Source organism: Drosophila arizonae, chromosome 2, assembly GCF_054131065.1.
Source record: "Drosophila arizonae isolate 15081-1271.41 chromosome 2, UAZ_ARI_1.0, whole genome shotgun sequence".
Taxonomy (NCBI): domain Eukaryota; kingdom Metazoa; phylum Arthropoda; class Insecta; order Diptera; family Drosophilidae; genus Drosophila; species Drosophila arizonae.
Window position 1 is genome coordinate 919,627 of NC_142922.1, and position 21,978 is coordinate 941,604.

General features: G+C 40.0%; 2 protein-coding genes across 6 annotated transcripts in view; both read right to left on the reverse strand.

Annotated features, from left to right (window-relative positions):
* The window catches only part of rdx (BTB/POZ and MATH domain-containing protein rdx), a 67,426-nt gene that overhangs the window by 1,415 nt on the left and 44,033 nt on the right, over nucleotides 1–21,978 (reverse strand). For 2 of the 5 annotated variants that reach the window (XM_018004035.2, XM_018004025.2), the window contains 6 exons: nucleotides 1,834–1,984; nucleotides 1,181–1,302; nucleotides 905–1,066; nucleotides 534–829; nucleotides 278–456; nucleotides 39–181 (listed from right to left, as the gene is read on the reverse strand). In XM_018004035.2, the coding sequence (XP_017859524.1) occupies nucleotides 39–181; nucleotides 278–456; nucleotides 534–829; nucleotides 905–1,066; nucleotides 1,181–1,302; nucleotides 1,834–1,911 (980 nt within the window). In that variant the 5' untranslated portion in view covers nucleotides 1,912–1,984. Of the gene's footprint in view, nucleotides 1–38; nucleotides 182–277; nucleotides 457–533; nucleotides 830–904; nucleotides 1,067–1,180; nucleotides 1,303–1,833; nucleotides 1,985–2,096; nucleotides 2,592–14,307; nucleotides 16,214–16,465; nucleotides 16,568–16,640; nucleotides 17,467–21,978 lie in introns of those variants that run through there. The other 3 variants (XM_089476482.1, XM_089476481.1, XM_018004016.2) reach the window with 3 other exon arrangements.
* Nucleotides 6,378–11,835, reverse strand: LOC149270167 (uncharacterized). The gene has a single exon (XM_089476484.1). The coding sequence runs from the start codon at nucleotides 11,281–11,283 to the stop codon at nucleotides 10,150–10,152; it is 1,134 nt and encodes a 377-aa protein (XP_089332610.1). The 5' UTR covers nucleotides 11,284–11,835; the 3' UTR covers nucleotides 6,378–10,149.

Sequence of the window (21,978 nt, forward strand, 5' to 3'; positions counted from 1 at the left end):
GAGAAAGCTAAAGCCATTTCTTGTGGGCAAACACTTACGTATTAATGAAATCTATCGTTTGTGCTTTCAATTGATCCGCACTATGGAGATCAGCTAATATTAACGTTTCGGCTGCTGTTTCAACAGAGAGATTGACGCACAGCGCCTCCTCGCACATCACTTTCAGCTTTTCGAGTGCATACTGTAACAGTTGACAGAGAGACATACAACAAATAGTTAGAATGGAAATGGATGGGCATTCAGCATTCAGCTATTCAGCATGGATTGGGTTCTTCACCTTATCAGCAGCCGCTAAGAGATCATCAGCCATTTTTTCTAGATTGGACGCCTTGCCCGTGTATATGAATCGCAGCATCTCTTTGAGCACCTCATGATCCACATCGGTTATGGCGACACGATTCAGTTTACGCTCCTCCATTTCGTGCTCAAACATGGCAGCAAAGACATCGCTTCGCGCTGCACACGGGGGAGAGAGAGAGAGGAAGAAGATTAGATTCTAGATCAGATCAGAGAGATATATCCTCTATATTTACCTGCCAATATGGCTTTGTGCGCTTGAAACTCTCGACCGCCCACGGAGAGCGTGACATCGCTGAATTTCTCATTGTCAAAGAGATTGCCAAGGTCCTCGGAGAGTTTGCACTCGGGCACTTTGAACTGCACTATATTGGATTGTCCCGAGATGTTGACGCTATCCGCCACCACGCTCACCTCGCAGAAGATGGTCAGCTTGTCCTCTGGCAACAGGCCGTTGGCCTCGTCCAGGAGAAAATCGCGGCGAATAAATTTCTTAAAGCCCCAATCCTTCCCCTGAACAAAACGATATGCGCTGCAAAATTATGGAAGCATCGAATAGATATAGTAAAACATTCTGATAACATCTGAAATCGTGCGAGTTACTAACCGTTGGGATTCCATGGCTTTGGTTTCCTCACGTTTTGCGTTTAATATGGAAAATTTGAACTTGGCTCTGACTTCAGATTTATTACACGATACTAACAGTAAATATAATGATAAGTAATCCTTGCTCTCCTCATCTAGACCCTTGGGATTTACCCGTAAACACCTAAGCGAAACAGAAGATTTATCAAGTTAGTCAGAGTATATGATGTAATATATTAGAATATGAGAGATATACATAAGAGGTACATATCATACATCTAAATGAAACTTTACTTACCATTTCAGTTTGTCATTAGCACCCGCTGAGAATGTGGAAGATTTGAGCACTTCACCCATTTCTTCCCGACAAAAACTAAAGTTATTTATGGTCCACATATAACTAAATTTAACCACTTTAACCTGGAAATGAAATGAATAAAAGATCGTTAGATTTTGAATGTAACAAGAATTTGCTTTAAGATCTGAATAGTACGCAGACTAGTCTTTCATAGAGATATGTAGATTCCCTTACATTTTCAGAGTTTGCAAACTATGCAAATTGTTAGCGTGCTCTACGACTTTATGTTGATCTTCAATCAATCCACCTAAACAATCTACATGAACATTCACTCCTTAGCATATAGTTAATCTAGCTAAACTCAGTCATGGGTCAATGAATGCTATTTGCACTTGGTTTCAGTTTTGGTTTGGCTGGAAGCGCACACCTGCGTAACGAGCGGAAATGCAGTTTCCACAAAGCTGGATTCGGCTTACAGAAATGAAATTCGAGCAGAGATGTTAAGGAAAATCCATAGAAATGCAAAGAAAAATGCATACAGAAACTGAAACCTAATCCGCAGGCAGATGAGCCAGGCGTACAGGGACAAAGAGGGCATCGATAAACGGCAATCGTTAATCGGGTGTCGGGTTATCGGGTGACGGGCGCCTTACCTGCGTGTAACACCAGTTCTCAGCGACTGGCGTATTTACTTCCGGCAGGGGCGGCGAGGGTACGCGACTGACCGCCATTGTGCTACTGGATGCGTGCAGGTTCGAGGTGACTCTAGCTGTTTGGCTTGCCTGACATTCGTTAACCGGCAATCTGCAAGAGAAGAAGCAAAGAGAGACAGGGCGAATCAGTATAAAGTGTGGTTAGATTGAATTGCAGCTATATACATATATAGGGATTTAATATATAATATATAATTGAGCACCTTGGCTCTTGCAGTATCTCCATGATGCTGCGCTCGAACTCAATCTTGACGAAGCGATTGTCGGATCTCGAGTGTCTGTCCAAGAGATTGAGCAGCTTTAGCAGCAATGAGTTCTCCAGCTTGAACACACACACGCACACGACAGAAGAACACGAAATTACAATAAATTTTTTCTTATTTAAAACAAATTGTAACGGGACGGAGACAAAACACACGAGGCACAGGCACAAGCACAATGAAGAGACGAGATCACAAAGTAAAATGCGCCAAAATCTGCACTGCGCATAATTGCGACAAAAACGCGTGCGCAAAGCTGAGCATTAACCGTTATCCCTCGTCAATTGAGTGGGAGAGTAAATAAAGAGAGCGAGCTCAAAGCTCTGAGCGCGCTCACTAAAAAGCTTTTCTTGCTACGATTGCCTGACTTAAGGAGTGAGCAAAGAGCGCGAGCTGAGTTATTTCTGCTATTAGCAGTCGATGAGCGATGCAGACGCGACTGTTCAGCCAAAGCAGCAAATTGTAACTAAACACTGAAACTCTGAAACCGTTGTGTGGGCTGCCAAAATTAAAGGTAAATCTGGCAAGACGGCCAACACGGATGCGTCACAGGATGCTGAGACAAGAATAAGTCACAGGCAGAGCCTGCAGATGACAGCAAACAATAGACCAAAAATTGTAGCCAAGAGTGGAAAATTGACAGCAAACAATGGGCGGGCGAGAGACAGAAAGAGGGACAGAGAGAGATGGATTAAGAGAGAGGGAGGATCTGCTATAGCTAGACAAATAACAAAGAGACCTCTGGGCGCAGATGCAGCAACATTTTTATATACAATTAAGCAAAGAAAAACACGGAAAAATCTCTACAAGGCTGAATGAGATTTTCCTAAGAGTTGCCACAAAATGTTCACTGCTCAGCTGCCGCTGCCCGTCGCCCGCTGCCCGCTGCCCTCTGCTCTGCCATGGCCATCCGAATTGCTTGAAAAGGACCTTCAATGCGCCTGTGTGTGACAGCGCGTGCGTGTGTTAAAAGGTTGACGCGAATTTTATCAAGGTGAACAAACCGTAAAGCAGCATCGGAAACAGTTGCCAGCAGCAACCAGCCGCAGCAGCAGCAGCAGAAATAACAACAGAAATAACAAGCAGCTGCGCAGTTAGCGCCGACGCCGACGTCAATCATGCGGGGCAGTCAACCGCCGAGTCGTCGTCGCCGTCGGGTTTAGTACCTTCAAGTAGCTTTATACAATTTTTAGTGAGTGTGCTTTAATGTTAATGACATTGATTTGGCATTGAACGCAACACGCACACTCACACACACACTCACACGCGAACAGAAACAAACACCTGCTCAGCACAAGCTACCATCCGTCTCTCTTACGCTTTTTGCGCTCTCTTTTTTGCTCTGCTGCGGCTGCTGGTGCTGCTGCGACTACTGCTGCGGTTGCTGAAGGGCTCGAGTCGGAACTTTTTGTTTATTATGACATTGGAAATGTTCAGCTCAAACACGGTTTGGCGTCGTCGGCGCCACAAGGCAAAGCCCATGGCGCACAAGTTCGTAGTTAAGGTTAAACTGTGCAGGAGGGGTAGCGTAAAGCTAAGCCAAAGTGATTTTCGGGCAGCCGCAGTGCACAGTTAAAGCTCACTATGATTAATGAGTTACAGCAATTGGCGAGAACTCCCAGCGCGTGAGCAGTGACTCAGCACTCGAGCTGATTAGGCTGGACCCAAACTACTTAACGAAAGAAAACTGAAATAGGAAAATATGCTTATATATTGAATGGGAACTGTAGGACAAAGCAAATGTGGGAAATATTAATATATATTAAATATAGATATTAATAATAATAAGTAAAATTCTATTAAAGTAGCCATGAGTGTTTACATACAATCTATATAACGAATCTTTACTGTACTCAATTCAGCTGCTTTTTTTTAGGTCCAGCCTTTTCATGCCTTTTGTCTACTATGCTGATGCTGCTGCAGTCGCAGTCGCGGTCGCTGCCGTCGCCGACGCCATGGGCAGCTGAATCTAATGCATTTGGTCATGGACACGCTGCCAAGGCAGCACCTTGAGTGATCTTAACCGTTGCACAGAATGCTTCCATTCAATTGTGCGGGCACAGCAGAAAGAGAAATAGAGAGAGGAAGAGGGAGAATGAGAGACTGGCAGGTCAACAGAGCAAAGAGATTTTATGACAAAGCGCAGCACGTGTTAAGCTGCGCATTATAAATCGGCTTAGCTGCCCTAAGCAAAGAGAGTAGGAGAGGAAGGGATGGGCAAAGCCGAACGCGAAGGAGTAGAAGATGAAAAGGCAAACAAAAGAAAAAAGCAAACATATTTGGGGTATTTACAGCTGTCTATCAGTCTGTCCGTCTGCCTGCCTTGTAAAACGAAAATCGCGCCAAATTGAGCAACAACTTTTCACCAATTTTCCGCCAAAGCAAAAGTTGCTTGTTATATAATTGAAGTCGAAACACATTTCCGGCAACTTTACATTAGCATTTAAATGAAATTTGATAGAAAGAAAAAAAGGCCTCCGCCGCACAGCGAACAAACGAATGTCGACAACAAAAGGCAGGCCAATAATAAAAATGGTGAAAATTTTCATTTTTACAACAAATTATCGCATGAGTTTTCACTCGGCTGGTGGTTGTTGTTGCTGTTGTAGCTGCTGTTGTTATTGTTGGCGTTTTCACCAACAGCAACAAAACATTTAAAAAACAACAACAACAACAAACAGAGGCGGCGGCAGAAAATGCTCCTTTCACTCGTCCAACAACAACAGCAACAAATGAGTTGAGTGAAAAACGTTTTGAAGAAAAGGAAATGCTTTTCATTTTGCACACACATATACACACACATAGGCGATGCAAAGAAAAATTCAACAACACAGAAACGAGCTGGCAATTTAATTTAAATAATGTGATCTTCCATGCCAATGTAAATGATTTAAAGAAGAAGAAAAGAGAAACTACTCTTAGCGCCTGCTCATCTCTTCACTTCCGCTACTAAATGCAGTAGCAACAACAACAACGCCAGTAACAATGACACCCACCCCATTGGCTCATGCAATTTCTCTTCGACTACGCCTTGCTCATTTATGCTCTTCGTCATCATACGTGCATACATACATTTGCATGTCTGCATGCACATACATATATATGTGTGTGTGTGTATGGCGAAGGGGGGACCGAGATGTCAACACTTGAACGCATATCAATTTTTGTAAACTCCCACGCTCAAGTTTCGTTTTATCGTTAAGTTTCGTTTCGTTTCGCTACGTTTCTTATTTGTTGTTGTTGTTGGTATTGCTTATTGTCTTTGTGTGAAGTCAGTCGTTAATTTCGTTGCGTTACGTTGCGCTGCGTCCATTTGCCTTTTACGAACGTAGCACCGCGCAGCGCAGTCGAGGCAAAGGCCGACCCATAAGGAGAAAGCTCCTCAGCTTCTCTCTCCCTCTCACTCTCTCTCGCTCCCTCTGCAGTTTTGCTTGCATTTTTCGTGAAAGTCGCTGCCAACAGCAGCTGCTGTGGCTACTGTTGTTGTTGTTGCTGTTGTAGTTGTTATATAAAATGTATCAAAATCATTTAAGTAGAGTGAAATTTGTAAGTTTTGCACTTTTTTTTGCAAACGATTGCAATTATGCATTTGTTTATTACTATTAAAAATCAAATCTCTGTTATTACGCTTTGTACAACAAAGCTTTATAAGCAGCAACAGAAGAAGAAGATAACAAATATTTGCTGTGTTCTACATTCAAAATGAAAGCATTTTCTGTCTATTTTCATAGAGACTAAAGATCCAGATAAAGAAAATACAGTTGTTGCTCTTATGTAGATGGGATCTTGCTCAATTTTTGACACTTTGTCGGGCCGCATTGCAACATAAACGAAAGTTTACACTAGTTTTGCGTTAATAACGAATAATGACAAAGGGAAAACATATTTCCGTTACGTAAGCATTACAAGCAGCATTGAAATGAGCCGTTGTCAAGCCTGGCCTGGCCTGGCCTGTATTTATTTGTATGGCGCGCACTGTAAGCGCGCAGGCGTGTAGGCGTCAGAAACAGACGTCAGCTGCGGCTGCGACTGCGACTGCGAATTTCACCCGACCGCAATGTAAGCGAAGCCAGGCGACGTAAAACGAGAGCAAATCGTTGTTAGGCACGAATAACAACGAAACGACGACAGCGCTTTATGTAATCGTCAGCGCAGCAGCAACAACAAAAACGCGAATTTTGTTTTGAGTTCTTTATTTTTTGAAATTAAATAACATGGTTTAACTTCTTTCGTTAAGTCTCAGATTAGAACTGACTTTATTCAAATGCTGCTAGCCTATTCGAGCGACATAGCATGTTTCTTTCTTATTTCACAATGTTGCTAGATATTTCTGGCGCCAGCTTAGTAGCATAGCTATTTTCTTCATAATTTTAATTTCACAATGTTGCTAGACATTTCATCATCACAAACATGCAACATTTAGTTATGGACTTTTTCTGTTAGTGATGACAAATCGCTTAAAATTATGCTTATATCGATTACATAAATACATACATAACTTCTCCCTCATTTAAATAAGAATTCTCCTGAATTCTGTGTTGTTATTAATTTTCTTATTAAAGGTAATATATAAGGTAGGTATTACTTATAATTATTGTTTTGAGTAATGAGTAGTAACTTGTTTATATTCTTTGATTAATTATGATAGTTTTTTTTTTTTTTTTTTTTTTTTTTTTTTTAAATATAAAAAATATTTTTTTGATTTCATTTTGAATACTTATAAGGATTGCTGTTTGTCAGAAACAAATATTTAAAAGAAATAAAATTATCAACATTTGCTAATATATTTGATTTGCTCTGCTATGCTTCAGAAAGAGCGAATTTTGTTTTGGTTAAGTATTTGATGAGTCTTCAATTCTGTTATCATTCTTGCCTTCTGTAAATTTGTAAACACGTTTTATATTTGCTGGGTTAATATTCTTAAGTTTAGCTTTTTTAAACTTTGGTACTTCTTTGTGTCTGACTGCTTTATAATTTTTAATAAACCCCTCTTCTCTTTCTTCTTCATAATTTTCTCTGTTTCGGTTGTTCTTATCCAGCATCTTGATTTTAGTGGTTTCTATATTATTCTTAATGATTTTTAAATCTATTTTATTATTTTGCGCTTCAAAAGGTGTACATTTAATAGTAGAGTGGTACCTGTCGTTATAATTTCTTACTGCCCTTTGCATAATTTGTTTTACTGATATGTTTTCTGTTTCTGTATTATGTATTATCCTAAACTTTTCTGCCAATGAGTTATGCAGTCTTTCTACATCTGCATTGCCTGTATGGCTGTTTGGTTTTGTTAAATGTAATTCAATATTTTCTCGGCTTAATAGTTCTTTAATTCTTATTGAATTAAATTCATTGTCAGCTACAATCTTATTTGGTTTGCCTATTTTTGTAAAATGATTTTCAATCTGCTCTACGATGGTTATATGGTTTCTATCGTTTAGTGGGTAAACGGCTGCAAATTTCGAAAATTTATCTATAATAGTCAAAAAATATGTGTTTTTTATTACGTATGTGTCTATATGTATTATTTGGTTTTTATCCGATGGAGTTTCTGTTTTAACAAATTTGTTTCTAACTGGGTTTCTATCATATTTGACTTCTTTGCAAAAGTCGCATTGGTTGATCACTGTCTGTATTAGTTCTAATAACTTAGGGTAAAATATTTTATTTTTTATTTTGTTGTACGTCTCTTGAATACCTGAATGCATACTCTCTTGTACATGGTAAATAGATATTTGTTTTACAGCTTCCGTTTCAGTTTCTATATCTTGAGCTCTATGTGTACATTTAGTGAATTCTATTTGTTTGTTGTTAGAGTATAATTGAATTAATTTTTCTTGCACTATATTATATTCTTGATCCGGTAGATCTGAATATATACCTACTTTTCCTTTGTTTAAGTATTTTATAAAAATTTTTTCCATTGTTGGGAAGTCGTGTTTTGCTATGAAAATTATTCTTTTTCCATGAATCGTTTTACACTCTTCTGTTTTACCATTTGTTATTATTATTTGTGTTTTATATTTATTTACTATTTCTTCCTTTATTGGAAAATGATCCTGTAAATTTTCTTCTGCTGAATGTATAGTTGCTGCTATCGAATAGTTATCTTCTTCAATATTTGTTATTATGTTTATGTCTGATATATTGTCATTGTTATCTTGCTGTGGGTCAAAATCATTACCTTTTATTCTGCTTAAGAAATCGGCTACTCTGTTTTCTCTTCCTCTTAAGTAATCTATGTCAAACTGATATTCTCCTAGTTTTAGCAACCATCTTTGATGCCTTGGCGAAATATCTTTCCCTTTATGTTTTGAATATAAGAATTTTATCGCTTGGTGATCTGTTAATAGTTTGAATTTTCTTCCGTAGAGATATGGTCTAAAATAGTTTACACTCCATAGTATTGCTAAAAATTCTTTATCTGTTGCTGAATAATTTTTCTCATGATTGTTCAACGTTCTTGACGCAAAACAAATTGGATGCCCTTCTTGAGAAAGAACCGATCCTATGGCATAATTTGAAGCGTCAGTTGTAAGCGTGAATGGTTTTTCAAAGTTAGGGAATCTTAATATAGGATGTGAACAAATAAGTTGCTTTAACTTTTCAAATGCTTCGATGAAAGTTGGATCTTTTGTATTTATTTTAGTATTTTTCTTTAAATATTTTGTTATGGGTTGTGCTAATTTTGCGTAATCTTTAATAAATTTTCTGTAGAAACCTGTTATGCCTAAAAAACTTTTTATCTCCTTTTCTGTTTTTGGTAAAGGTAACTTTTCTATTATGGCTATTTTGTTTGGATTTGGTTTAATACCTTCTTTGGTTAAGATATGACCTAAAAATTCGGTCTCCTTCTTCATGAAGTTACATTTATCGATTTGAATCTTCAAATTCTTATCCTCTAATACTTTAAATATTTCGTTGATGGCTTGAACATGCTCTTGCAACGATGTACTAAAAATAAGTATATCGTCCAAATATACGACACATTTTTTGTTAATAAAGTCTCTTAAGATTTCATTCATTAGTCTTTGAAAAGTGGCGGGGGCATTTTTCAACCCAAATGGCATTCTAATAAATTCATATAAGCCATGCGGCGTAACAAAAGCAGTTTTCTTTCTGTCTTCCTCTTTTACTAAAATTTGATGGTAGCCTTTTGCTAGATCTATTGTTGTGAAGTACTGGGCTCTTCCGAGTTTATCAAGAATTGAATTAATATTAGGAATAGGAAATTTATCGTCGATGGTTATTTCGTTGAGTTTTCTATAATCTATTACAATACGGAATTTTTGTTGTTTTGAATTGTCTAACTTTTTTGGTATTACTAAAAGTGGGCTCGAATATCTTGAATTGCTTTTTCTAATAATTCCCTGTTCTTCCATTTCTTTTATCTGTTTTCTCACTTCTTCCTCATGCTGTGGTGGGTATCTATATAGCTTTGAATTAAGTTGTTCATCTGTAGTTGTCCGTATTTCATGTTCTATTTCGGTTGTACTAGTTAGTTTATCTCCTTCTTTAAAAAAAAGTTTACTATATCGTTTTATAATTTTCTTAACTTCAATTACCTCTTGTGTATTTAAATGATCTAATGCCAAGCTATCATATTTATCTATAGTACTCTCTAATGCACAGATTTCTTCATATTGATATGGCTTATTTATTATACGGTTTTCTTTGTGATTTAATGTTAAACTGTTTTTTTCAATGTTAATAACTGCACTCAAAAATTGTAGAAGGTCTATACCTATAATAAAGTTATACTTCCTTCCCTTTAGTGGGGCTAACTTCCAGCGGACTCTAGCGTTGTTTGGTAAATTGAATTCTCTAGGTGCTGTTGTATGAATTTCATACTCTATTATGTCCTTACTATTAATTGTGCTATATGATATGGGTTTATTCAGCTTAATCTTTGTGTGCCCATTAATTTGGTTGTTTACTAGACTTAAACTTGCTCCTGTATCTATTAATGCTATATATCTATGTTTATCGATGTTAAGTTCTAATAATGGTAGGCATTCCGAGGCTGCTTCATAAAAAAAACTGTATTATTAACCTCTGCCTGGTCGTAGTAATTTTTTGTTTCTTGGGAACTGTTTGTATCTTGCTTGGTTTCTAGGTTTTCTATTTCCATGGGTTCTGAATTCCTTGACCTATACTGTTTTGACTGTTGTGAAATTATTTGCTGATTGTTTTGGTTATTGTGACTCTGTCCTGAATTGTGTTGAGTATAATCTTGTCTGTACTGACCTGAGTTGTTTCTGTAAAATTGTTGCTGATTGTTTTGGTTATTGTTTTGACCACTTTGTGGTTGATAATAAGATTGCTTGTTATTGTTATAATTTTGTTGATAATATTGTTGCTTTTTGTTATAATTTGGTTGTTGGGTATTTTCGTTTTTGTAATTATTATTTTTCTTGCTAGACTCAGCCTCAGCGTTATACCTATTGGGTTTACTTTTCTTATATTGAAATCTAATACAACTATTTTCGTATCTACGTAACATCATTATTTTTAGAATATCATTTAAATTTCGTTCTTCGTATATTTTATCAAGTAAAGTGCCTTGAGTCATTTCTTTAGCTGCATTTACTAGTAAACTTTCTACGTTACTTAAATCTATAAAATTATCGTTTTGATGGTAAACTCTTAATTCGTCAGTTTTATACTTAATATTTTGTAGTTCTGCTGCAAGTTCGCTTACTGTGTCTACTTTTAACTCATAAATTTTACGGTAAATTTGATGGGGTTCCGTGTCCGGTCGATACCTCAGCTTTAGCGTTGACTTGATTAGCTGCCAGTTGTCTGGTTCCGGTATATTGATAACTACATCCTTCGCCTGTCCTTGGATTGTCTTGTTGAAGATTGTCCTCGTGGCCTCTCGTCTTAGTCCAGAGTCCTCCACTCCTTGGAGAAGGTACTCCACGCTGCTGAAGAACGAGTTAATTGATATATCACCTGTTCCCGTGAACGTTGCCAAATAATTGATGTTTTGAAACAATCGTTCCTTCTGAGCCGCATTGATGTTTCCTTGAAGCGTGACGTAAGCTTGATGTAGCTCCTCTAGTTGCTGCTCCTTGTTGATCAACTGCTCATATAATTGCTGCGCTGGCATTTGTGGGTTAGCTTGTGCCATCCTGCTTTGGTCGTAATATGCTGCTCTCTTTTCTTTTCTGGTTGCCAGCGTTGAGATGTACTTTTTTTTTTTTTTTTTTTTTTATTGGTCAACTTATTTGTAGTTTGACTTTTTCTTTTTTTTTCGATTTATAAAAATTGTCAACTTATTTGTAGTTTGACTTTTATTTTTTTCGATTTATAAAAATTGTCAACTTATTTTTAGTTTGACTTTTATTTTATAATGATCGATTTATAAATTTGTCGACTTATTTTTAGTTCGTATTTATCACAGAATCCTTTTTAAAAAAAGGATCCTACCGGCTGCGCCAATTTTGTTTTGAGTTCTTTATTTTTTGAAATTAAATAACATGGTTTAACTTCTTTCGTTAAGTCTCAGATTAGAACTGACTTTATTCAAATGCTGCTAGCCTATTCGAGCGACATAGCATGTTTCTTTCTTATTTCACAATGTTGCTAGATATTTCTGGCGCCAGCTTAGTAGCATAGCTATTTTCTTCATAATTTTAATTTCACAATGTTGCTAGACATTTCATCATCACAAACATGCAACATTTAGTTATGGACTTTTTCTGTTAGTGATGACAAATCGCTTAAAATTATGCTTATATCGATTACATAAATACATACATAACTCGCGCGCCAAGCTTGCGGCGAAAAAACTCGTTTGATGACGTAGCGCACACAGCCAAAGCTCAGCTTACATGCCGCCTGCCTTCTCGCTCTCTCTGTCTGTCTGTCTTTCTCTCTCTCTCTCTCTCTCTCTCTCTCTCGCTGTGGTTTACGTTCAGTCAGCACGTTGCCCGTTGAGGCGAGCGCGTGGCGGCTGTATTGTATAATAGTAAAAACGCTTGATTATCATTAGCGTACGTCATTAGCAAACATCATTAACGTGTTGAGCCATGATATGAAATCAATAAATTAATAAACATTTTGTGCCCAATTTTTTACACTGCACAAGAGTTTGAGGCCAAACTTGGACTGTCTATAGTTTTTGTTGTTGTTGTTGGCTTGTTTGCATTTTGCCGCTTTTACCATTTCTCTGCACTTTCTAAACAAATTGTGCGGCGACTGCGACGAAGCGAAAGAAACGACGACGACAAGAAATTGGCTTTCATGCGTTTTCACATTTTGTTTTTGTCGTGCTTTCATTTTTGTTGTTGCTGTGCTGTTGTTGTTGCCGGATTTCTACTCGCGCCTCTCTCTATCTCCCTCTCACTCCCTCTTTCGCTCTTTGGATATCTTTTTATTGGCTTAGAAACTTATTTCGCTGTAGAGATTTGTTCTAAATTCAAAATGTGAAAGAGGCGATGATGCTGGGTGAAATGCGTTAAGCAAAGTGAAAACCAAAAATAATAATAAAAATATTTGTAGCAATCATTTTATTGATTGGAGCAGAGCAGAGCAGAGTTCAAGCAACTCGAAGCGAATCACTCAGCCACAGCGACGCCTTGGCAACATGTTGCTGCGGCAATCGACGTCTGCCGTTGTTAATTAATTTAATTTTTGAAAGTTTTGCAGTCGTTTTTTTCTACATTTAAATAATTTATTAACTACATACATTTACTTATTTGATATTAAAATGAGAAAGTTGCTGGATTTGGCTTTGGAAACGTTTTTTGATTCGGATTCATATTTTTATTTTTGCAAAGGCTTAACAACTTGTTGCTGCAACATGTCACAGGGGAATTGTATTTGGAAAGTGTTGACAGAAGAGAGGATCAACAAATGCATATAACAGTTGCATAAGCAGAAGCAAAAGCTCTAGACACATGTTGCTAGCGGTCAGAAGAATGAGTCAAGTCACGTCTGACCCTTGCCGCAGACGCACTGAAGCAAACTTCCCGTTCCGTTTGCGCAGAGGGCGTGTAAAAAAAAAAACACACACACACACATAATTAAACCACAATTCAGTCATTTTGTTTTCCATTAACGAAAATCAAAGCGAAGACAATACTCCGATATGCTGCTGAACGCAAATGACTCTGCAAGTCTTTCGTTAAGTAAGAGGGAGAGCGTGAGCGAGAAAGAGCACATATCGAATTGAGTGCGAATGTGGGGAGAAAAAAAGGCAGGAGCGTATGCAAGAGTGGGAGTGCGATAGGGATGTATGTGTGTGTGCTGTTACTCTGCACCGCACCATTTCTCCCTCCCTCTATTTCTCACTCTAGCTCTTTCACTCTTGTGCCATATGAATCACTTAAATAAAGGGAAATATAAATAACAAATCGCTATCGCCTGCTTCAGGGCCTATCGACCGATTTCGCTGGCGCGACAATTCCCAAGGCTAATTAAAAGCAACAAGTGCATAGAAAGCTAAAAAAAAAAACTCAATCAGCAGTATTCTTAGACCCATTTCGATAAAAAAAAAAGGAAGGCATGTGTATGAGCATGTGTATGTAAGTAACGCCAGGAGGGCAGCTGCTTAGTGTTTCTGCTCGTCCACATTGCATTCCTTACAGTTGCGGTCAAAACGTTAACCAATTAACTGTGGGTTACGCCGAGGTTGCGAACCAAACTAGCACACACACACACACAAGCACACACAGAAGTATATATTTGTGTGTGTGTTTAAGTGCAAGTCATCAAAATTAACACAGCAAATAATGTTGGTAAATGCACTGACAATTTGTTCAAACTAAATATTTTGTTTGCGCCACGATGCGCGCCACGAATTGCCAGTGCTGTAAAAGTACAGTAAAAGCGCGCTAGAGCAAACAAACAGCCAAACTCCCACTTGAAAGTGAACATGTTGATAAACTTTCTTTGATTGTTAATCATACTGAGTTTTTACTGTAGTTAAAATATATATATCGAAATATTATTTATCAATATATTTTATATTTTATTATTATACATACATACATGTATTTATTTCATGGAGTTCAACAAAATTCAATTTTGATTTTAGTAAAGGAACATTTTTAATTCAATGGAATTGCAACTTTGTTCCACTTCCATTTAATTCTCCCACCTTCGGGTGTACACATACTTTTGCACATGACTGTGTGAGGAGTTTATTTACCTTTTATCACAGAAATTTGCAGCGGCGTTACAAAACTCCTTCGAATTGGGGCATTTAACTAATAATACTAGGCACAGTGGAGATTGTTGTTGTTGTTGCTGATTGTTGTTGTTGTTGTTGCTGTGATGATGATGATGATGATGTTGGTGGTGTTGTTGTTGCTGCTGATGGTGTTGTTGTTGGTGTTGCTGGAGGTGATGCTGGTTGCTGTGGCTTTGATGTTGCTGCTGTGCAGGATGAGCGCAATTAAAATGCGGCTGCTGCTGCTGCTGCTGATAGTGCGATGAGGAGGGAGACGATGATGACGACGACGACGACGACGAAGAAGAAGAACTGGAGCTATTGCTCGCTGAGGATGAGGCAGAGTTGTGGCTGCTGCTGCTGCTGCTGCTGTGTTGGTGATGCTGCTGCTGATTGAGATGCCGACGTATCGATTGATTAATGCGATTCGTAATTGAATTGGTCAAAGCGGAATGATGGCTATGCAGATGATGATGCGGCGACAGCGAGCTGGAGGAGGCGCTGCTGCTGCTACTACTACTGCTACTGCAGCTGGCGGTGGATGAGGTGGGTCCAAAGAGGCGGCTGGCAATGATGCTGTTGCTGTTGTTGTTGCTGCTGCTGCTGCTGCTGCTGCTGCTGTTGCCGTTGTAGTGCCTGTTGCCGGCACAGGCGGTGCTGCAATTGTTGCTGGAGGAGGAGGAACTTTGTGCGCGCGTTAAAATGTTTTGTAAGTTGCTGTTGCTGCTGCTTGTGCTGCTGCTGCCACTGCTGCTGTTGTTGTTGCTGAAAGCAGCCTGCAGTATGCTGCTGGGTGTTGCCAAATGTTGCGCCAGTGTTGCTGTGCCACTTCTTGTTGCTGCCGCTGCTGCTGCTGCTGCTGCTGCTGCAGTTGCTCCACTTTCGTAATTCAGGTGACCCAAATGTTGTTGCAAAACTGAAGTTGCTGCCGCTTGTTGCTGCGGGTGCTGTTGCTGCTGCTGCTGGTGGTGCGGCGTCGATGGTGGCGACGGCGGTGGCGGCGGCGTTGACGTTGGCGTGCTCACAGCAACAGCGTGTGGGTGTTGCGGCAACGCCGATGCTGACGTTGACGTTGACGTCGACGTCGATGCCTGCGTCGTCGTTAGCGACGATCTGCGCAGTAATACTGGAGGCGTTGATATCAATTGCTGCAAGCGGCTGCAGTTGTTGCTGCTGCTGCTGCTCGCTGCTGGCGTCTCTGCCAACGCGCTGCTCAAAGCGCTGGCAGCGGCAACATTTTGCGTTCCACTTTGACAGCAACAATTATCACTTGAAATTTGTTGCTGCTGCTGTTGTTGTTGGTGGTGGTGTTCTTGTTGTTGCTCTTGCTGCTGTTGGTGTTGTTGTTGTTGTTGTTGCTGATGCTGCTGCTGCTGTTGCTCCAAATTCACATCAACAACAAGATTTTCATTTTGATAGATTTCGGGCAGGTTTCGCTTTTTTTTTATTTTTACATACGGCTCGTACATTTTATAATTGAAAATTTGCTCAATTATTGTTGTTGTTTTTCCTCTTTTTATTTTTCTTCTTTTTTTGTTTTGCTCAATTCGCTTAGAAACTTGTTATGTATTCACATTTATTCACACAAAAGCACAAAGCACATGTATCAAAATTAATTATTTAGATTTATCTAATTTTGGGAACTTTTTTTTTCAACCGTTCGCCGTTTGGATTACTTTAAATTTGTTGTCTAATTTAACGAAACTTTATTAATGCATATTTATTGCAACACTTTTTATTGAAACCCTGTTGTTGTTGTTGCTGTAGCAGCTGCTAATTTGGCCGTCAACTGCTTTTATTTTATTTTACTTTTTTTCTGTGTTTAACGCACGCAATTGACAACGAACCACAACCGCTTCGCTTGAAAGTTTGCGGAGAACTGAACTAGGTGCTTACGCTTGTTGCTGCGGGTGTGCGTTGCTGCTGCTGCTGGTGGGCGTCCGTCGATGGTGGAGACGGAGGTGGCGGCGGCGTTGAAGTTGGCGTATCACAGCAACCGCGTGGGGGTGTTGCGGCAACGCCGATGCTGACGTTGACGTTGACGTCGACGTCGATGCCTGCGTCGTCGTTAGCGACGATCTGCGCAGTAATACTGGAGGCGTTGATATCAATTGCTGCAAGCGGCTGCAGTTGTTGCTGCTGCTGCTGCTCGCTGCTGGCGTCTCTGCCAACGCGCTGCTCAAAGCGCTGGCAGCGGCAACATTTTGCGTTCCACTTTGACAGCAACAATTATCACTTGAACTTTGTTGCTGCTGCTGTGTTGTTGGTGGTGGTGTCTTGTTGTTGCTCTTGCTGCTGTTGGTGTTGTTGTTGTTGTTGTTGCTGATGCTGCTGCTGCTGTTGCTCCAAATTCACATCAACAACAAGATTTTCATTTTGATAGATTTCGGGCAGGTTTCGCTTTTTTTTTATTTTTACATACGGCTCGTACATTTTATAATTGAAAATTTGCTCAATTATTGTTGTTGTTTTTCCTCTTTTTATTTTTCTTCTTTTTTTGTTTTGCTCAATTCGCTTAGAAACTTGTTATGTATTCACATTTATTCACACAAAAGCACAAAGCACATGTATCAAAATTAATTATTTAGATTTATCTAATTTTGGGAACTTTTTTTTTCAACCGTTCGCCGTTTGGATTACTTTAAATTTGTTGTCTAATTTAACGAAACTTTATTAATGCATATTTATTGCAACACTTTTTATTGAAACCCTGTTGTTGTTGTTGCTGTAGCAGCTGCTAATTTGGCCGTCAACTGCTTTTATTTTATTTTACTTTTTTTCTGTGTTTAACGCACGCAATTGACAACGAACCACAACCGCTTCGCTTGAAAGTTTGCGGAGAACTGAACTCAGTGTAGCCAACTGAGCAACGGTTCGGGTGACTGCTGTCGACGTCGCTGCCTGCTGCTTGCTGCTTGCTGCTCACTGCTCGCTGTCTGCTGCCTGCTGCAGCTGAGTGAGCGGAGCGGGCTGTCCGATTTCAATGCTCGGTGAATTTTTGGTGTCGACGCCGACAGCGCTGCTCGCAGCGTTTCATTTTTCGTTTCGTTTCACTATGTAACAAAATCGACGCTGCAGCAGTACGACGTACTGTGTCGAAATGTACACACACACACACACACACACATGCGCACACATTTAGACTAGTCAGGGCACACACATAGCTACACCTACACTCTCCACGGTTAGTCAAGTGAGAGGCGTTGGTGGGGCGCTTTGTGTGAGGTCGATTAGCGTATGGGAAAGGAAGCAAAGTCGGCGGCGACACTGAAAAACCACTGAGCGCAACTGCGGAGAGAGTGCGCCAGCTATCGAGCGAGCGAACGAGCGTATGAGAGAGCGAGAGCGAGAACGAGAGCTAGCTGAGGGCCAACGGCAGCTGATAATTGTATGTATTCAAGTGTGCGTGTGCGTGTGCGTATGCGAGAGTGAGTGTGTGTATGAGGCTGATGACGAGGGCGAGGCGAACGAGGCCATGGCATGATGATGGCTGATGGGACAGCCAGGCCAAGCTGGAGGTCCTTCCAGCAGCAGATAAGCCTTAATCATTTAGTCACAGAACCAGCAGCTCTTCAATTGAACCGCCGCGATGGCCTTGCTGCTGCCCGTTGCCATTGCCGTTGCCTTTGCTGTGTGCTGCTGCTGCTGTTGCGGCTGGCTTATCGGCGCTTCCTACTTTACATCAAAGTGCGCGACGGCTTCAGCTTCGATTGCACATATGTACATATCGTTTATGCTCTCTCTTCCCTATGCCGCTCGTATGGTAACTCGCGTGACTTTGCTTCGGGGGTGTATAATGGCATTACGTTACGTTATGTTTCATTACGTTACGCTATGTGTATACACTAAGGGAAAGAGCATATTTTTGCACACCTTGTCATTCATTATTATTATTATTATTATTATTAGACTGTAATTGCAACTCAAAGAAAATCGAATCAGCCTTAGTTTTCTGCAAGTGTATCTATCTATGTATGTATGTGTGTACATAGGCATAGGTACATACTATGTACACGTAACTATGTATAAGCCCAGGGGCGTTGTCGGCAACGCATGTCACGTCGTTTGCAGCCGTCGTCGTCTTCTTCTCCTTCGTCTCAGTTTTCGACTTCGTCTTCAGCGGTTGCCGTTGCCGTGGCCCACCCAAATAGAAGCAGCCAGCCGGCTCATCACTTAACTCCACCATTCTCTCTCTTTCGCTGGCTCGCCGCTCTCTCTTCGCTTCGCTTTGCCCACTCAACACATTCGTTTCATTTATGGCGTGCAAATTAGCATCGGCCGCAGGGGCATCGTGTGTGGTTCGCATGTCCTTTAGCTCGGGCCACACATCAACTACAACGACGACAGCTACTGTAAGTCTGTTGTCTCTGTCTCTCTCAGTAGCGTCTGCCAATCTGTTGCCCATTAGTCGGGTCTGGGCATCATTTGAATGTGTGAAAATTTGACAGTTATGCGTCGTTTGCTTTGAAGTTGCAAAGGCCGAAAACTCGAAAGACGAAAGCCGAACAGCGCTATTGCTATTGAAAGCTGGGCGAGAGTTGCGATTGCGTTGAGTTATCGATAGATGGGCAGGAAAAGTCTTTAACGCTGACAGACTTCGACTCGACCTCTGGCTCGGAATTGGCTAATTTCTGCTGTCGAGCAAATTCAATTAAGAAAGCCATTTTGCGCGTCTGTCTCTTCTTTAAGGTTCTTTCAATTAAAACATGTTTTTTTTTTTTTTTTTCACATTGTTGTTTTTTTTTTTTACATCTATACATAAATTAGATTCTCATCAGCGTACGAGCCACCACTTCCCACACAGCAAGCAAACGCGCCTTATTGGGCGAGAGCGACTCAAGTTCAGTTTGATTATTCATATACATACATTTATACGCTATATAATATAATATTAAAGGCCATTCCGCGTCCATTGGCCTTTGACCACTTCCTTCAATAGCGGAAATAACATAACTGGTTCACCTTTCGATGCGATTTGATTTTAGTTTTGGTTTGCTGTTGAGCTAGCCCCGCCTCCACCTCCACCTCCGCCTCCACCACTGCCCGGCCCCTTCAATGCCTATCGATTATTAATATCGACTTTCACAAAGGTGAAGAGCTAGCTTACAATTCATCGATTTTCTATAAGCTGTTAATAGAAATTCCTATCGCTCTTTGTATGCATGTGTATGTGTGCGTGTGCAAAAGCGCATGCACATGATTTACTTGACACTAATTTCCATAAATAAAACAAAAAGTTCAATAAAAACACAACACCTCACAGCCCACCCTACTCCCTCCTCGCTCTCTATCTCTCTATCCACGCTCTGTTAGCGCTTCAATGAATGGATGGCTCTCTGACAATAACCCAATTTTCACTAGCAACAAAGCAAAATACTCATACACACGCATGCACATCTGTGTACGTGTGCGTGTGTGACGACCAAGGCAAGCAGCGACGCTGACATCGACAGCAACCGCAACGTCATCTCATTCGAATTTGAATTCACATTCTCATTCTGATTCACATTCTCATTCTCATTCGCGTTCGCATTCTCATGGCTCATCGCCAGCTTCTTCTTCTATGTTTGACAATATTTAAAAGCTAAACTGAAGTTTGAAGCTTTTGTAGCTGCGACGCGAGCAGTGCGTGGGCAGCGATGCCGCCGCCACCGCGGCCACTACCGAAAGTGTTAATTGATTTTATTGGCTACGAGCGCTGCTTTGACTAACTGCGCTGCTGATCGATGCGTCTTAAAATAAACTCGCACGCATGTGGAACGAGTTGGACAGGCTTCAACTCCACACAGCCGCTGAGTGTGTAAGCGGAGAGAGCGAGTCAGAGAGAGGGGGAGTGCGGGAGGGGGCAGGCAGACCAATGGAGTTGTAAGCGCGTCCAAATACATTCACACATTGCGAGAGAGCGCTGCCCAAACGCCGTGGGATAACTTAACTTCCGCACTCGTGCCGAGGAATGGAGTGAAACTTTGAGACTTTTTTTTTTCGCTATTTTTTTTTTTTTTTTTCTTTTCGTAATCACTTTGCACACAACAGCAACAGCAACAGAAAGAGCAACAGCAATTGCCGTTTCGGTTGCAACTTTTTACTTTTGGGTTTTTTTGTGTTTCGTCTCGTCTCGTTTCGTTTCTATTAATTTACATTTGAAATTTTTCATAATCTCTTGTGGCTGATCCATGTAACGAAATGAGTGAGATTGGAGCGTGCGCTATTTTCCGCATTTCACACACAAACACACATTTATATATGTATGCATGTGTCTGAATATTTGTGTCGATTTGTTGTCGTCATCAATTGACCAAAATTTCGAACTTTCGAACAAAGACTTCGAATTACGATTTTTCGATTTCCATTTACCTTTTAGCATACGCATAAAATTTAGTAATGTATTTTTTTTTTCTTTTTCTTTTTCTTTTGTTCATCTGTCACGCGCCCATTGAAACTAGTTCAGCGATAATTCATAAAGAGTTTATTTATTATTTTGATTCGATGTTTTTACCTCTTCCTCTTCTTTTTCATTTCTTTGCTTTATTTTATTTTACTTCATTTTTACTCGCAGTTGGTGTTTCTTTCGTTTTTCTGGTTTTTAGTTTTCGTAACCAGGTTTTAGGCTGACCAAAGTGGGGGAAAAGTGTCGAAAAAATGCGTGTCGAGTCTCGACTTGGCCTTGGTTTATTATGGTTTATGCTGCTTTCGTCGATTATACAATAATATCCGACGCGACCCAATGGAAACAACTCGCTCGCCTCTTTCATTGAACACCCTTACGAGTGGCGGGTATGATAGACTTCCTCTACAAAATATTTGAGTATATATAAACTGTCTTGCGTGTTTTGGGTTTTCCTGTTATGGTACGTAAGGTACCGTTGTCTTTTTTCTTACGTCGTTTACGTATTATTCCGTAACGTTGCATTACGATACTTTCGCTGCCCTACTTCACATCCATAACGTATACGTAATTAAGCTTATCTTTCTAACGCGTTACGTTGTATGCCATACGTTACGTTATTTCTGTTGTCTTACATCAGCTTTTGTCCTGAATTTTCTTATACTTTTTGCAAATTTTTTATTAACGTTCTTTGTTCTTTTTATTACGTTCTTTGTTACTCGTTTTTATTGTTTCATGTATTTGCTTATTTCAACAAATCTGTTTTTGTTTGGTATTCTTATGTCTCTTGATCTTAAGCTTGATTCATTTGTCTTGCGTTTTTCTTAAAGGATTTGTTCTGCCTAAGCCATTTCCTGCTCATATTCTATGACAATTCAATCTCTTCAATAGAATCTATAGAATTCGTGTTTTTTTTTTTTGTGCGACTGCAAAATTTTACAGCTCGAGCTGAAGATAATTTGTCAAAGCGAGTGCTAGCCAGGTTTTGCCACCTGATCTTATCACCCATTTGGCTATCGAAAGGGAACACCCACGAATGTCAAAACAACAATCGTTAATTTGATTGTCCTCTGGCTCGGGTCGCTGGGTGGGCAAAAAGGACATTGAAGGACATTTTATGATTGCTAAAGAAAAAGGCAGAAGAAGAAGCAGACAATGCAGCATCCATTCAAAGTCTGTGCAACTAGACAAATGCAATTGCTTAAGGCTTCACCCGCTGGCAGACGCTAACCACAAAGTAGGGTTTTCTTCTCTGCTTCCTCCTC

What these genes read in the sequence shown, in the direction of transcription:
- LOC149270167 (XM_089476484.1), bottom strand. Translation starts at nt 11,283, where the DNA reads ATGGCACAAGCTAACCCACAAATGCCAGCGCAGCAATTATATGAGCAG.